At 43.3% G+C, this 16,005-nt stretch overlaps 1 protein-coding gene across 2 annotated transcripts in view; it reads left to right on the forward strand.

Moving 5' to 3' along the window:
* Positions 1-16,005, forward strand: part of DNAJC6 (DnaJ heat shock protein family (Hsp40) member C6) — a 197,954-nt gene that overhangs the window by 69,224 nt on the left and 112,725 nt on the right. The window contains exon 3 of one of the 2 annotated variants that reach the window (XM_072649751.1): positions 4,138-4,312. In XM_072649751.1, the coding sequence (XP_072505852.1) occupies positions 4,300-4,312 (13 nt within the window). In that variant the 5' untranslated portion in view covers positions 4,138-4,299. Of the gene's footprint in view, positions 1-4,020; positions 4,313-16,005 lie in introns of those variants that run through there. The other variant, XM_072649750.1, reaches the window with a different exon arrangement.

Genomic DNA, 16,005 nt, shown 5'->3' on the forward strand with positions numbered 1-16,005 from the left:
ACATAAAATTGAAAATTTAATATAGCTAGGAAATACATTCCCTTTCAGTGAAAAATAAACTATTTTTCTTGTCCAAATTAAATAGTTTCAGAAGTTTCTTCTTAATATGATCTTCAGGGTAGAAATAATGATATCAGATTTGATATATTCAGACTAAAATTCCTTCCTTTAAAAACCTTTATGCAGGTGTAGCTATGTGTATTTCTTTTTTTTATAGTTTGTATTAAATATAATTTTTATTTTGGGGAATGTTGTTAAAAGTTTCACAAATTATTCTGACTGATTTTATATTAAATCACATTCAAAATGAAACCTATGATGGCTTGTACAATACATGTACTCCAGCTTTTATTCCAAAATTTGGGAGCTACAGAGCACACAGACATATATATTTTTTTCATCTGCAGGATTTCCATAGCAGTTTGTCTGCAGCTCAGCATCTTATCTGAAAACAACTTAATGGAAAGGTTTAGAATTGACATCTTTTTAGGAAAGGAATTTTATCTTTTTTGAGAAGTTCCTTTATCTCTAAGTTCCCCTAATCCAGCCACTTTATATGCAACAGAAAAGCCAGATGCTTTCTCAGTAGGTGAAGCATGAATGAAATGTTGAGAATAGAAGAAATTTTTTGCGCGTGTGTGCGTGTGTGTGCGTGCGTGCGTGCGTGTGCAGGCCATGATAAAGACTAGAGAGAATACTAACATTCAGTACCAACACGCTAATCTCTCATGTTGTACTTATCACCCATATGAAACTAGGCCTGTCACTTGATTTCTATACACCTTAGGCAACTCTTTTAATCTATATTGGCACATAAGATTTTTAACAATGAGAGTTCCCTACACCAATGAAACCCTAGATCCTTGGCACACTTACATGTGTGTCCATGTGGGTGTGTGCATATGAGCACATGTGAAAACATGGGTATATGTGCATGTGTGGTGTGTAGTGTATGTATACTTTCATCAGGGTGCTGTATAATTGGAAAAGGAGGTGGGTCAGTCATAGGGCCAGATTAAGGGATGTCCAAGGGACAGTCTATGTGCTTCTTGCTCGCCATCAAAATAACAAGACATTTGGAGGAAGTCCCCTAGGAGGATGGCCTTCCTGTTGATGACTTACAGGGGAACATAAATACGAACTACACAGATGGAACCCTGCCCTCTTCCTGACATTTGCTGAGCCTTATCAGAGATGAGAGTTAGCTCTGACCCTAGGAAGAGAGGGCTCAGCTAAAATGCTCTTGCCTCACTCATAGCTTCTTTCTCTGCTCCAACTGAATCGGCGTTCTAGTAGCTCTGAACACCATCCAGCTATAATTATCGTCCCTTTGGTACATTTGCCTCATAGAGCCAGCCAAACAAGCACGCAGCTGCTGAGGAGACCAATAAAAATCTGGACTGAGGATCAAAGTGGGCGAAATGAACCAGAGAATTTTCATTTGGCTGATGGAGATGCCCTGTCTGCATGAATATGCTGCTCTCCAATGGCAGGTGGCATCTTCTTATGGCAGCAGTCAGGGAAGATAGGAATCTGGGAAGAAGTCAATCCACGTATTTCATCCAAATGCCAGTTTGGTAGGGGCAGGGTCCTGAATAACTTCCCAGAATGTGTTGCAAGGCTTTTGTGCTCTATGCAAGAACTCTGAACTGCTGCTGACGGATCGGTAAACTGCATCTGTTTCTTCTAGGATGTCTAGAAGGGATTGGAGCAGTTTTCATTGTGGTGATTTTTGAATTGCTGAGTTGTAACAGTAGTACACAGTACTTTCTTTGGTGTGAATTTGGTATCACCAAGCTCATTAGATTCTCCTTTCTTTGATATGATGCCCTCTTCACACCTTACAGTCACTGTACATGCCAGCTATCAGAATAGTAATAGCAGCTAACATTTATGTGGTGCCTCTTATGTGCCAGGTGCTACTTGGCTTTACAAATTTCTTTACTAATATTATCTCATTTGATCCTCAAAACAACCCTGGGAAGTAGATGTTATTATTATCCCCATTTTACAGATGATGAAACTGAGGGAACTAGAGATTAAGTAACTTGCTTGGCCAGGATCATACAGCCATTCAGTGTCTGAGGCCGGAGATGTTTACTCATATCTTTCTCCCTCACACCCTGAATGCCTTCCGGTTCTTTGAGACCTGGATTTGGGTTTAGGAGATCGCCATTCAAATGCTGCTCTGACATTTTTCATCTATAAAATGGGGATATTAAAACTTGTCTTGAGGCTGTGTAGAGTTCAGGATAAAGCCTGTTGTAAATATTAGGGTGCTACTTAAATGTAAGTTCTTATTTGTCAGATCTGAAATCTCACATCTTTCTCCCTTTCTTTCTTTCCTTCTTTCTTTCTTTCTCTCTCTCTTTCATAATCCTGTACCTTAAAATGATTCATGGGCCAAAGCCAACAATTCTGGAGGTTGACTTTGAAATGACTCCTTTTAAAAACCTCTGACTCCAAGCAACTTTTATAGTCTTTTCCTAGGCCCTAGTTTTCCTCATCTGCATTCTACAATAACCTGGGAATAACGGAATCTCTGGTGCTATACTACCCAGGTCACAGTACAGGTCCAGCCTAGTGATAGCTCCTGCCTGCTTCCCAAACAGTCCTCAAAAGTTGCATGGAGTCCGATGAGAATAAACTCACTCTGTCTTCTTCATGTTTTCCATTTGCTTCTAATTAGAATCACATAATGTGAAAGCTAGAAGGGACTTAAGTTTGCTGGGTTGGGGATAGGGAGGAAAGGCACTCTTCTACCAGAAACTAAGCAATGGGAAAGGGAAGGGAAGGAAGGGATCCCTCAGCTACCCACCAATTGTGCCTCCATTTACTTTGCTGTCAAATTAATCTGATCATCAAGTAGCAAAGGCCTGTTGTTATGCCATGATATATCATTGGGACAGAAATCTCCTCGTGCTGTGATGGGGCACTCTGATGCTAAGGAGATGACAAATTCTCTCTGAAGTCAGAGGAACTGGGTTCAAATCCCACCTCTGTCTTAGTGCCTGTGTGACTGTGAGCAAGTCACAAGCTCCCCAGATCTCAGTTCCCTCATCTGCAAATTGGGGAGATTTCTCTAGGAGATTTCTCTCTTCTGAAGACCCTTCTAGATCTATGAACCTATGATTTTTTTAAGGATGTTTCTTCCAACGTATAAACAAGTCTATTATTTTCCAGAAAAAAACAGTGACCATAGTAGGGTCACCATCCAGCTTGATCTTCCCCTCTTGAAACACTACGCAATTGTAGGCAGAGTTACAGAAATTGGTAGTGTCCGGATTTGCTAATATCTGGGAGCCTCCACCCTCCAGTCTGTGAGAGTAAGGGAAAGAGCTAAATCCGAGGGAATACCGCACGTACCTGCTAATAGTACCCCACGCCCTTCTATTAATCCTTCCATTCCTCCCCCTTGGTCTTCCTCCTCTCCTCCCACTCACATCCCCCTCCCACCCAGAGCCGTCCTTCCCCGTAGCCCTCTTCGAGCCAGGTGCAGGCACTGCCTGAAGAAGCTGCAGAAGCCTAACCGCTGACACCTACGGGATTGCTTCCGGGCCCTCCGGAGCTGGGGGGCAGCCGGCCCAGGGCCAATAGCCTGGGAGGGCCGGGTAGCTCCACTCGAGCCTGGGCTCGGTAGGCGGGCGGTGGTTGTAGCAGCAGCAGCAGCGGTGGCGGCCACAGCAGCCAACACGAGCTCTCGCTCCCTCCCTTCTGTCCTCCCTCCCTCTCTCCCTGGCCCGCCCACCAGGCGTCCCGTGCGCTCCAGCTCAGGCTGTTCCATTGCCCGGGGATCCGCGCTCAGCCCAGGGCGGAGGCTTGGCGTAGCCCTAGAGCAAACGGTCTCCTTGGGCGTGGGGAGGAGCCGCACGTCCCTGCACGCGCCCTAGGGTGCTGCGGGCCCCTTCCTCCTCCTCTTCCTCCTTCTTTGCTCCCCAACCTCTTCCCCCTCCCCCAGGAAGGTCATGCACCTGTGATTTTCTTCTCCCCCTGAAATTTCCCCTCCTTCTTTCCCTTCATCCTCCCCCTGCCTCTCCTTTCTTCGTATAATTATTTATCTCCCCACTCTCCTTGCTCATGAGCCTTCTCGGGAGCTACCGGAAAAAGACCAACAATGATGGGTACGAATCTTTGCAGCTGGTGGACAGCAGCGGTGACTCGGGCGCTTGCAGCGGTGGGAGCAGCGGCGGCGGCAGTGGCGGCGGCGTCAGGCTTGGAGTGACCCCGGTAGCGGCAGCAGCAGCAGCAGCGGCAGCAGCTAAAAGTCCCGCGCGGCGCCCACCGACAGGCGTCAGCACCATGGACAGCTCAGGTGCTGGGCCCGCGGGGGAGTTGGGCGGGGAGGGGAGTTGAGTTGGGGGGAGGATGGAACGTGCGGCCCTGCGGCGCATCGCCTTACCGACCCACCTGGGAGGCCCAGCCCTGCTCTTGTCTCTGCCCCAGCTCTGGCCCGCTCAGCCATTCGAATGGGACCCGGGGAGATCTAATACCAGGTCACCCCCGTCTCCAATTTCCCCGGTTCAGGGAGCGAGGAAACGTTAGATGTGGCCAGGGGCCCTGCAGCCTGGAAATTGCGCCTCTTAATCTCGGGGCTGGTGAATACACCAGCTGGGAGGGGGAAGGGGAGGGCGGGCCGGCTGGGAGGGTGGCAGAAGGGCGGGGAGCAGCCGCTGCCTTAACTCTGTCTGGCCAGTAGATGAGAAGAGGGGAAAGCGTAAGTATCGTGCTTGTTTTTGTGGCCTTTCAGCTGTTATCAAAGCTAACGTTTTTCTTTGCAATCACGTAGAGTAATGTGCCATATTAACTCTCGTGCCCACTCTCTGTAATAACCTTTATTGAGCACCTCAGAGATGGATGCATCACTATAAAGAGCTTTTTAGTGTTTGTAAAACGACATTTACTTCGCCATTCTTGTGCTTGGCCTTTTTACGTTTGTATTCCTTTACCTTGCCTGCATATTTTTTAGACGTTTAATGAAGGCGAGATTGAAAGGCCTGGGGATTTTATATCTAGCTTTGCAATTAAGCATTTTGAAAAGCGTTGGTAGGAAGCTATATCTTTCTAGCTAAAGCTGGAAATTTTCCTTAGCTAAACGTAAGTTTAATCTACCCGTGATGAATGGTGAAGCTCTTTGGCTAGAGGATAGTTGTTTAACTTTGCAAGCCACAGAGGTTGGAAGTTTGTTTTTACAAAAGTGATTCATTTTAGGAGGCCTTAGAGATCATGTTAGTATTGGGAACTTTAATACAGGATGCTCGAGGAGTCCTTTGGGTAGATTATTACTTGGGTCGTTTTGAAGTAGAGCTGAATTAAATTTAGGCATAGTGCATGTGAAAGTAATTATTTGTTTTAACCAATTGATAACCTTTCTGGGAACTCATTATGTCAATCCACTACCCCACCCCCAGTCCTGTTTTTTTTTTTTTTAATATGCTTTGTTGTAACCAAATTTTACCTGTTAAGCTTTCTTTGAATAGAAAGGTAAGGCAAACCAGCTGACTTCCTGAAGTACCACTTTTAAAAGGTGAAAATCACCTTTGAGCCCTTGACTAGCCCAGGAGGGGAGGGAGGTGTTAGTTATTGATGGTATAAGAGTGTAGTTCATATTGTTCTGGATTAATAATAGTTAAAAGTCCCTCACTATCTTTTTGATGGTAGTCATGAGGATGGAGCAGCTCTGCTAGCAAAATAAGAGAAACTTGAAACCTGGCCTCTTTTAGATGTACCCAGGGCAGAGGTTCTTGACCTTCTTTGTGTTGTGGCCCCATTTGTCAGTCTGGTGAAATCTATGAACCCTTTCTTAGAGTAATATTTTTAAATGCATAAAACAAAATACACAGGGAAAACAAAGGAAACAATTCTTTAAAAAAAAGTTCATAGACTCTAGGTTAAAAACATTTAACCTAGGGGTTGATAGCCATTGAAGGTTTTACAAATCTGTGGCTACCTAAATGTTTGAGGGTGTTATTATCAATAAATCACACATCCTCCATGAGTTCAGAGGAGGAAGAAGGCATTACTTTGACAAATTCACGTCCAACAGAAAATCATTCAAATGAAGAATGCTGTAATGTCCATTGTACGTCTGACATGGTTTGGTTCTTGGTTTTGGAGAGAGGACATGCTGCAGTATCATGCAGTTTATCATTTATTCAATCAACAGTTTTATTAAAAAAAATAATACTTGGTGCCAGATACCATATTGGGAAGTTGGGGATATAAAGGCAAATGGGATGTATTTTCTGCTATTGATCCGTGAGAGAGTCCCAGCTCAGGCCCCTTACTACTCCCTGACCTTGATTTGAGACCCAAACACTTCTCTGGATCTCAGTTTCTTCATTTGTAAAATGATAGCTTTGATCTCTAAGAACTCCGTCTAGCTAGCTCTAAACTGATGATCCTATGAACAAGATTATTATTATTGCTCTTATTTGTGTCCCCAAGGCTTAGCAGAGATTAAGAAATTAAGAAATAGTGTTGCCTTGCCTCAGTCTATAAAATGTGTCCAGCAATGACTGCCCTACCTACCTCACTGGGTTAACACAAGGCAAGTACTTTTTAAACTGTCAGGCACCATGTAAAAGTGAGCACTAAGATGTTAACACAGGGTGTATCAGGGGTTACTATTCTTTTGGACCTTGCTCCCTTACTCTGTTTTCATTACTTTATAGAATAGATGCTCTCTACTAAATGGCACTATGTCAAATGGAAAGTGACTTGCATAGAGCGCTGGCTTTAGAATCTGGTTCATTTGGCTTTGATACTTGCCTTAGAAACTTACTGGCTGTGTAAGCTTGGGCCAGTTACCTAACCTCTCTGACCCTTAGTAACCTCATCTATAAAATGAGGATAATAAATGGTACCTACCTGTGGGAGTTATAGAGGATAAGAAGTAAGTATAGTGCTCTTCCACCTAAGGTTATCTCAGCTTCTGAGGTTATCTTCCAGCAACTCTGAAAGTATCTTATATATAGCTCTTCATTAGAATATAAAATCCCTGAGGGCAGGGAGAGTTTTTGCTTATTCTTGGTGCCTGGCTACCGCTTGCTCGTTGTTTGATTTCCCAGATAAAGGCGGATTCTAAAAATGATGTTTTGGAAAGAAGGCATCTGACGTTTAACTAACCCTCCTGGCGTGCGTGCGGGTGTGCGTGTGTGCGTGTGTGCGTGTGTTTCTGTGTGTTTCTGTGGCCTGAGATGTGAATCAGATGATGACTCTGGTTAGGCAGGGTGTGCCTGAGACCCAAATGAACTACATGACCTTTTAGTTCCTGAAATATTCTGCCTTTGGTTCCAACCCTCAGTTCCTAAAATTCCTGCTTAAGAGACTGCTTTGGGGAGAAAAGCAATGTGGAAACTTTGAATTTTTGCAAAAAGTCTTTTGCAATAACACTTTTTGTGATAATTGAAGGGTGCCAAATCAGTGTAGTGAGAAGCAGATGGGAGCATGAAATGTAAAAATCATGCTTGAAAAATACTGCCCCAAGTTAGACTTTAGCATAATCAACTTTGCAACTCCCCCCAGGTGTGACCTGTGTAAGTAATCTTGGCTGAGTTTTGAGCTAGAGGGGATTTGAGAGAGCATTTAGTCCAATCCCCGTACTGATTTGGGAAACTGAGGCCCCGACAGATGGTGAGTTGTTCACAGTCACAGAAATAGTAAATAGAGGGGTTCATATCTGAGCTTGGAGTTCTTAGCTTAGTGGAAAGAGCCCTGAACGTAAGTGAAATCAATTTAGTTTAAGACTCTGCAGGTACCTTTCAACTGTTTGACTATGGGACATCACTAACTTCTCTGAGCCTCCCTTAACTTGGCCATTGACAAGCTGTGACTTGCTCAGTCACAGAGCTTGTGTTGGTGGCCATCCTACCCAATACTTGAGGCAATTACCTTTTGCATGTAACAATAATAACAACTGTAAAGAGTAGCTGCCATTTACTTACTGAAGAAAGGTCTGCAAAGTAGTTTTCAGCCATTGCCCCTTTTGACCCTCACAGTAATCCTAGGAGTCACATATTATAGGTGGTGTTACTCCCATTTTGCAGATGGGGAAATTGAAGCTTAGATGGGTAAGGATGGATCCCACAGCTGGCGTTAAGGCCCCAAGGGAGGATTCGAAATCAGGTCTCACCTGACTTCAGCCCCGTGATCTTTCTGCTGTCAGTAGAAGGTTGTTGTAAGATTCACATGATGAGGTATGGATAATTCTTTGAAAATGTAAAAACATGATATAATCTTATTTGCTCTTGTGCCGTGCTCCTGGAATCACAGAATTTTAGTGCAAGGGATCACTGAGTCACAGAAGAGCAGAAGTTGAAAGCTGAGTTGGCTCAGTAGCCATCAAGTCTGACCCAGACATGAAAGTGACCCCCATTAGAGGATATCTGACTAGAGGTCTGCAAAGCTGCACTTCACAAATGAGGAAACTGAGGCCAACTGCTCATTCTCCTTCTAGTTCTAACATCCTCTGACTGCTAAGTGACATCACATAGCAACCTAGTAATGGAACCAGCTCTAAAAAGGTGGCTCACCCTGCAGCCAGCGGAATGTTGTTTCTACAACTGCTTCCTGACACCTTCTTTGCCTTCCTGTTCTAAGAGTTTAGAAGGTTCCCACATTTTAAGGAGAAATAAAGCACAATTCTTCATTTCTTTTATTACAATATAGCTAGTTCTTATATAGCACTTTAAGGATTAGAATCACTTACATAAAATTATAAATGCCAATATTTAAATGGGATATCTAATATAATAGAAATTATTTAGTGCTGGACTTGGAGTCAGGAAGACCTGAGTTCAAATCAGACCTTACATACTTAATAGCTACATGACCCTGGGCAAGTCACTTAACCTTTTTCTACCTCAGTTTTCTAATCTGTAAAATGACAGCAATAATAGCACCAACTTCCCATGGTTGTTTGAGGATGGAATGAGGTAATATTTGTAAAGCTCTTTGCAAAGCTGAAAGCCTTGTATAAGTGCTAACTGTATGTATTTATATGTAAATATTGATATTTGTGGGTAGTTACACACATACATATGTGTGCGTGAATACCTATAGAATTAAGCACCCACCTGTATTTACATATAAATACACACATGTTTTATTTATGTGCGCACACATTATACACATATGCACATATTTACATATGAAAGTTCATTGATCCTCACGACGCTCTTGTGAGGTAGATGTGGTAGTTATTCCCATTTTGCAGAGGATGAAACTAAGTCTGGGGAAGTTTAACTGACTTGCCCCACTGTTATATAGCTAGAGAACACAGGCATTTTTAAGAAAACACTACCCCATTTTGATCCATATGCCTTGGAGCAGATTCTGGGAATAAAATAACTTGGGCTGAATTGAAGAGGTGAATCCTGGAGTAGCCCTTGGGTCTCCATCCTCCCCCCACCCCCCACATAAAAGCTGATATTTCTACAGCACTTCTATTGGTTGGCTCATCTGAGCTTCACAAGCAGCCCTCGATGTAGAGGCTTGAGAGGTATTTTTATGCCCATTTTGCAAGAGTGGAAAGGAAGACTCCCAGATGAAGTGACTTGGATTCCCATAATAACATTTTCTCAGTGAGGGGCTCCCACAAAGCACTCTCTCTCCCAGCTTTCAACATTTCCCCTGCATCGCTTGGCTTCCCCCAAGTCTCAGTGAAGGCTCACCTTGTGCAAGATGCCTTTCTCGGAGCCCACCTCCGGTTTTTATCGTCCCCATCTTACTCCTACTTAATACTTGCATGTTGTCTACTCCCTTAGACTGGGAGCTTCTTGAAAAGAGAGACTGGTTTTTGCTTTTCTTTGTGTTCCCAGTGCTTGGCAAAGTATCTGGCACACAGCAGACATTTAATAAATGTACTAATAAATGACTCATTGACCCATAAAGTGGAAAGTGTACTGACACAAGAGCTAAAAGACCTGGGTTCAAGTCCTGGCTTATCCTATGGCACCTTAGGTGAGTTATTTTACTTCTTTGGGCCTTGGTTTCCTCATCTGTAAAATGAAGGGGTAAAACTAGTCCCTTCCAGATCTGAGTCTATGATTCTATGACCTCTCTGACCCTCATTTTCCTCTTGAAAAATGAAAAGATTGGAAGTTAAGGATTCTTAATGTGTGGCCCCTGAACTTGTTTTTTATTTGTATTTTTTGATAGCTGTATTTCAATATATGTGGTTTCTTTTGTTATCTTATGTATCTGAGAAGGGGTCCATAGACTTCACCAGCCTGTTGAAGGAATCTGGAACATACAAAAGTTGAGAGCCCTAGGACTAAATGAGCTCTGATGTCCTCATCTACACTAAATCTAGGATCCTGGGGCCTCATAAAACACACTACATCCATTCTCTGCTTCGAGCCCCATTGCAGTTCTATGAGCATTTCCTACAGGTATTTTTATTCCTATTTTATATAGGGGTATAATTGGGAAGTAAAGGGCCTTGTGAACGCTCACACAGCCAGGACTGTGGGTCCTGATGCATACTAGAACTTAATGAGAAGGAAAAGATACTTTTAAGCATTAGGGAAATCATCACCAGAGCCTTCATGGGTGTTTCTGCTGTTTGGGTTGGGAATGGGAAACCTTCTGTTAGAAGGATGAATGAGATCAATGGTGGAAGGTATTTATTTCAGTGTAGAAAACCAACATAACTCATTTTAGCTGCTGTGAAAAGATACAAAAGTTTCCTTCTAACTGACATGCTCATTCCCAGCAACCATGATTCCATTGGTATGGGAGCCTTCTGTATTAGTATAGATTCAAATTCTTTCACCTTAGTAGAGGGATTTATGATTTTCTGGGGACAAAAAAACATCATTATGTGGGGGCCATCCCTCTGGTGGTCAACATATGGGAACTTAGCTAGACTGGTCTGTGGGCAGCCAGCATGGACTATGTTTTGTTCCCAAGGCTGCACCTGAGCCTTCTCACCTTGATAGATCCTTCTTAGAGAATGTGCTTCAAAGACCTTGACAGTGGTAACCCAGGGTCACCCATGTGACACATCGGGGCTTTAGAAATTGACTGACAGCTTGGGGAAAAATAATGAAAATGTAGGATTGAGCAGGATCAGGTCAAAGACAACAAATCATATACATTATTGAATAAGGTATCAAGGTAGTATGGTACAGTGGGAAAGATTCAGAGTCAAAGGACCTGGGTTCAAGCCCCAGCTCTGCTATTCACTTTTGGAAAAGTCACTTTTCTGAGCCTCAGTTTCCTCATCTGGAAAGAGAGGAGTTTGGGCTAAGAAGGCTTCCAAAGTCCCTTCCAAGATATACGGTCCTATGATCTTACAATTTTGTAGCCTTCAGTGTCTATTCTACCTTTAAATTGATGCTCTTAAGGGGATTCAGTTCTTAAAGTCATCTTTTTGCTGAAACTTAGCCAGTTTGTCATATAAAGCCTTGTTCATTAAAAATTGTTAGGTAATATATCTCTCATGAGATGATAAGATTTAAACAAGAGGATGTCGAGATGTTCTAGTTCTTCCTCCTCTGGAGTTTAGAAAGAGGGAGCAGTGACTGGTCCACTGGGGTCACAAGGATAATAAGCTGCACATTGGAGTTTAAGACTCTCCTGATTCCACAGCTGTTGCTTTTTTGGCCGCCCCACCATAGGAAGATGCATGTAGAACCATGGAAATTCACGTAGAGCTAAGGTTTGGAAGAAATGAGGTTAGGCCTAAAATAACTCGGGCTGTAGGCAGCATGGGGCTTTGGGGTGGTGACTGTTAAAATCGGAGGATGCGGTCTGTGTCGGGACTCGATCTTCAAGCATTTCTTCTGTGACACAGTGGAAGGGTGGTGGATTTTTGAGGGATGCTTCCCCATTGGGCTGCTATTATTATGTTACAGATCTACATATTTAGATATTAATAATAACAACAGAAATTTCTATGTGGTAGCACAATGTGGAGAGAGTTGGCCTTGACATCAAAAAGATCTGAGTTCTAGACTGGCCTCTCATACATGAGCCTGAGCAAATTCCTTAGCCTTAACCCATTGTGTTGTGACAAGACTCTTTGATGTTACACTGCACAGGTGGAGACAGTTCTCTTACTGGAATTTCCCCTGCATGAATGAATGAAATCTCCTAGCTAGTCATTCTCCCCACCCCTACCCCTTTGCCTCGATGTGTCCTTTATGCAGTTTAAAGTTTACGCAATATTTTGGACTTTTCCCTGTCTTTTACCTCACAATGACTTTGCAAGGTAGGGCCTATGGCATCTTAAGCTGAAAGAGTGCTTTGCAAATAGTCCCATACCTAGGAAGTGTTGAAGCAGGATATGAACCCAGGAGACTTTCATCTTTCACTTAGCCCTAGCCACTGTGGCACATTGCCTTTATAATAATCTGGCCAGGAAAATGTAGAGACCAAGGGTGGGGTAGGGTGGGTTTAAGTGTGGTTCGGGGGAACAGGTAGAAATTATGAGACCAAACATGCAATCAGCAATCATTTCTGTGGACCTATTATATTCCTACATGCAACGTTTTCTGTTTTAGGCCCTGGGAGGGCGAGAGAAATAGCTAAGACATAGGCTTCCCTTTAAGGGGTTTACAGTCTAGTAGGAGTGATAAGAGAGGCATACAAATATAAAACAAATTAGAATATGACAAGAGCATGAGAAAGGGTCTAGATCTAGAATCATGGACCTTTGGATGGGGGAGACCAGAGAAATCATTTAAGTCATGTAGCTCGACTTTCTCATTCTACAGATAAGTGCTGTGGGTTCAGATGAGGGAGAACTACTTAAGGAGGGCTTCGTAGGACAAAGCTCTGGGATTTCTGAAGGCAAAAATGGATTTGGGTGGGTAGAAGTGGGGGAGGAAGTAGGAGGAGGGAACCTGTGAGTTGAGGTGGGGGACTTAGTGGGACTTACGGAAAATAACAGTGTAGACTTGGAGATCAGAGAAGGGAGAAATGTGTAAAAGCCCAGGTGTCTTCAGTTGGTGGTTGAGTGAATGGAGTGAGAAGCGGTGGGTTGCTCTGGAAAGAATCCCAAATATACCTGGAGTGAACATGCATCTGTTGTTATTGAATCCAACCCTGGCCACTTATTGTCCTTTGACCATGAAAAACCTGGTGTAGCCTCTCGGAGTCTTGGTTTCCTATCCATAGAACAGTGATAAAAATACTTTCATGATACACTACAAAAGACGCCAGCTAAGCTTGTAAGCATAGAAGGCGATCTAAGTGTGAGTTAGTTATTATCACTGAGCATTGAGGTACAAGCTGCGGTGCTGAGTCCTCATGTGGTCAGATCACCTGTGGAATGTTGTGTTCAGTTCTGGATGCCCCAATTTAGAAGCTAGTGGCAGTATAGAATAGTGAATAGAGAGGGCAGACCTGGAAATCAGAAGAGGAGGAAGGAAACAAGGATTTATTAAGCTCCTACTATGTGTCATGTACAGTGCTAAGCACTTCACAAATATTACCCAGGAAGATCTGGATTCGAGTGCTGTTTGTTTAATGCTTACTACTAGCTGGGACACCGTGGACAAGTTATGTGGGCAACTTTCTACCAGTGTAAGATGCCAGTGTGGAAGTGTGGAGGGAAACCCTAACCAGGACCTCCCTATCCTGACGAAATCACATTAACATTACACATCAGATTGACTAGAACAGGAGTTCTTAACCTGGCTCTAACCTTAAACTTGGGACAGCTAGGTGGATAGAATACTGGACCAGGAGTCAGGAAGACCTGTGTCTTCTGTGACACTTAATAACTGTATAACCTGTACAAGTCACTTAACCCTGTTTGACTCAGTTTCCTAATCTGTAAAGTGAGCTGGAGAAGGAAATGGCAAACTAATGTCTTTGCCCAGAAAACCCCAAATTGGGTCACAAAGAGTGAGATGACTGAAATGACTAAACAACAAAAACCCTAACCTTTTTTTTAATATTTTTGTAACTATATTTCCTTAGAATTGGTTTCCTTTGTAGTGCTGCATATTTTATTTTATGCATTTTAAAATATTATTCTGCGAGTGATCCATAGGCTTCATTAGATGGACACAAAACAAGTTAACCTCTGGATTAAAGTAACCTAGAAAACTACACGCCCACTCCCTTCATTTTTTGATATTGAAATTGTTACACTGGATCCGATGGCAATTTTCAGAACACCGTCCTGCATGCAGCTCTCTCCCTGCTCCCATGACAGGATGTGGGCCACTTCAGGGCTGGTAGAAATGTCAGCAGGTGCCAGCTCGCCATCCGTCTCTGTAGCCTGTGAGTCAGCATCATTTTAGGGAAGAGCAGACCTGTGCCCTGGGAGGTGCATTTCCATATATGTGACTTCAAAGAGGCCTGCTGAGGCTGTCTAGGTGTTAGTCTCAGTGTCAGATTCCAATTTGGATAATTGCATTTGGCCTACTTAAAATTTCACCTGCTGTTTCAATTAGACAAAATGGGCTGGCCAGGGACTTTGAGTCAGAGGTGTGATCCTAGAGGTAGCTGAAGGTGCAGAGAAGGAGGCTGCTGCTGTAGCTGTGGGTGGGAGTGGGGGAGGCCCCTTTCCCCTTCCCTTTTCCCTTTCCTTTCCCTTTCCCATTCTCTTTCCCTTTTCCTTTCTCATTATCTTTCCCATTCTCTTTCTCTTTCCCTTTCTCATTCTCTTTCCCATTCTCTTTCCCTTTTCCTTTCCCATTCTCTTTCCCATTCTCTTTCCCATTCTCTTTCTCATTCTCTTTCCCATTCTTTCCCTTTCCCTTTTCCTTTCCCATTCTCTTTCCCATTCTCTTTCCCTTTTCCTTTCTCATTCTCTTTCCCATTCTCTTTCTCATTCTCTTTCCCTTTCCCTGTATATACTTAGGGCTGGGTTGTCACAGTGTTGCTAGTTCATAGCTTAACTCTTTATCCTAGGCTCCAGCCCCCCTTCCTGGAGTAGGGACATGGGTGGTGAAATGAACGATCAGCTTTTTGCTTGTTCTTTTGTCATTTCCTGTCATTTGTTCTGATTGGCTGACAACAGTGGGGACCTGAGTGAAGAGCTGTTTGTGAAAGGGAGGATGCTTCTCTTTGGCTTCTGAGGCTGGACTAGTGGTGGGGAGATGCAGGGAATCTGACTTCAGCACAATATAAACAACTTTGAAAAAAAAAAGAACTGATGGAAAATGGCTCTGGCTGCCTATTAATCCAACGATTCAGCCATCATGAAACGTCGACTCTGAGCAAGCTCCGAGCTGGGCAGTGGGGAAGCAGAGCCAGCAATGAAATAATCTTAACCCTCAGGGAGTTTCTAGTCTAACAGGAGCAGAAATGAGAAGTAAATACCACAGCAAGGACCTGGGGCAGGTAGTGGCCCATTAGCTAAGGACCTGAAGGGGCGGAGGTGAGGGGGAGGTTCAGCAATCTCTTGAGAACAGGCCCTCTCTCTCTTCTGGCTTTCAGTAGTACATCACATGGAGGAGAAAGAAAGGGAAAGGGCACAGCTAGTGGGCCAGTTTGATGGTAAAGGTGAGTGTGAGAAAGGGAATGACAGAAAATTAGCCTGGAAAGGTACGAATGTCGTAAATTCCTTGTTACTTGAGAGCAGGGCAGAGACTAGGAGTAAAGCAAAATAGCATCTGGCTAAAGGCCCATCCCCCATGCCAGGCATGCTGCTGTGTGGGAAGTGTGTAACAAAAGACCTTTAAAAATATTAGTTTGCAATAAATACATATATAGTTAATGCCATGAAAAGCCTATTTTCATGTCATTGCTATTTTTTTATATGGTCATATGTTGTATTGAAGGTGTAAAAGCTGCTAGGTGCTAGTAACTCAAGTTTTTCAAATGCAGGATGAAATTTCATGTGTTAGAAAATTTTATTGTTATCTTTTCTTTTAACAGCATCTTTATTTTCAAATCTATGCCTCTGAAAGCTCCTAATAACCTAGGTATTCCTTCTAACAATGACTGGAAAAGAAAGGGGGGAAATGTAGTTAACCAAGACATCAGCTGAGTCTGACAGTATATGCCACATTCTGTACTTGTAGTCCCCCACCTCTTATATGAGGG

Source organism: Notamacropus eugenii, chromosome 2 (genome assembly GCF_028372415.1).
Source record: "Notamacropus eugenii isolate mMacEug1 chromosome 2, mMacEug1.pri_v2, whole genome shotgun sequence".
NCBI lineage: Eukaryota > Metazoa > Chordata > Mammalia > Diprotodontia > Macropodidae > Notamacropus > Notamacropus eugenii.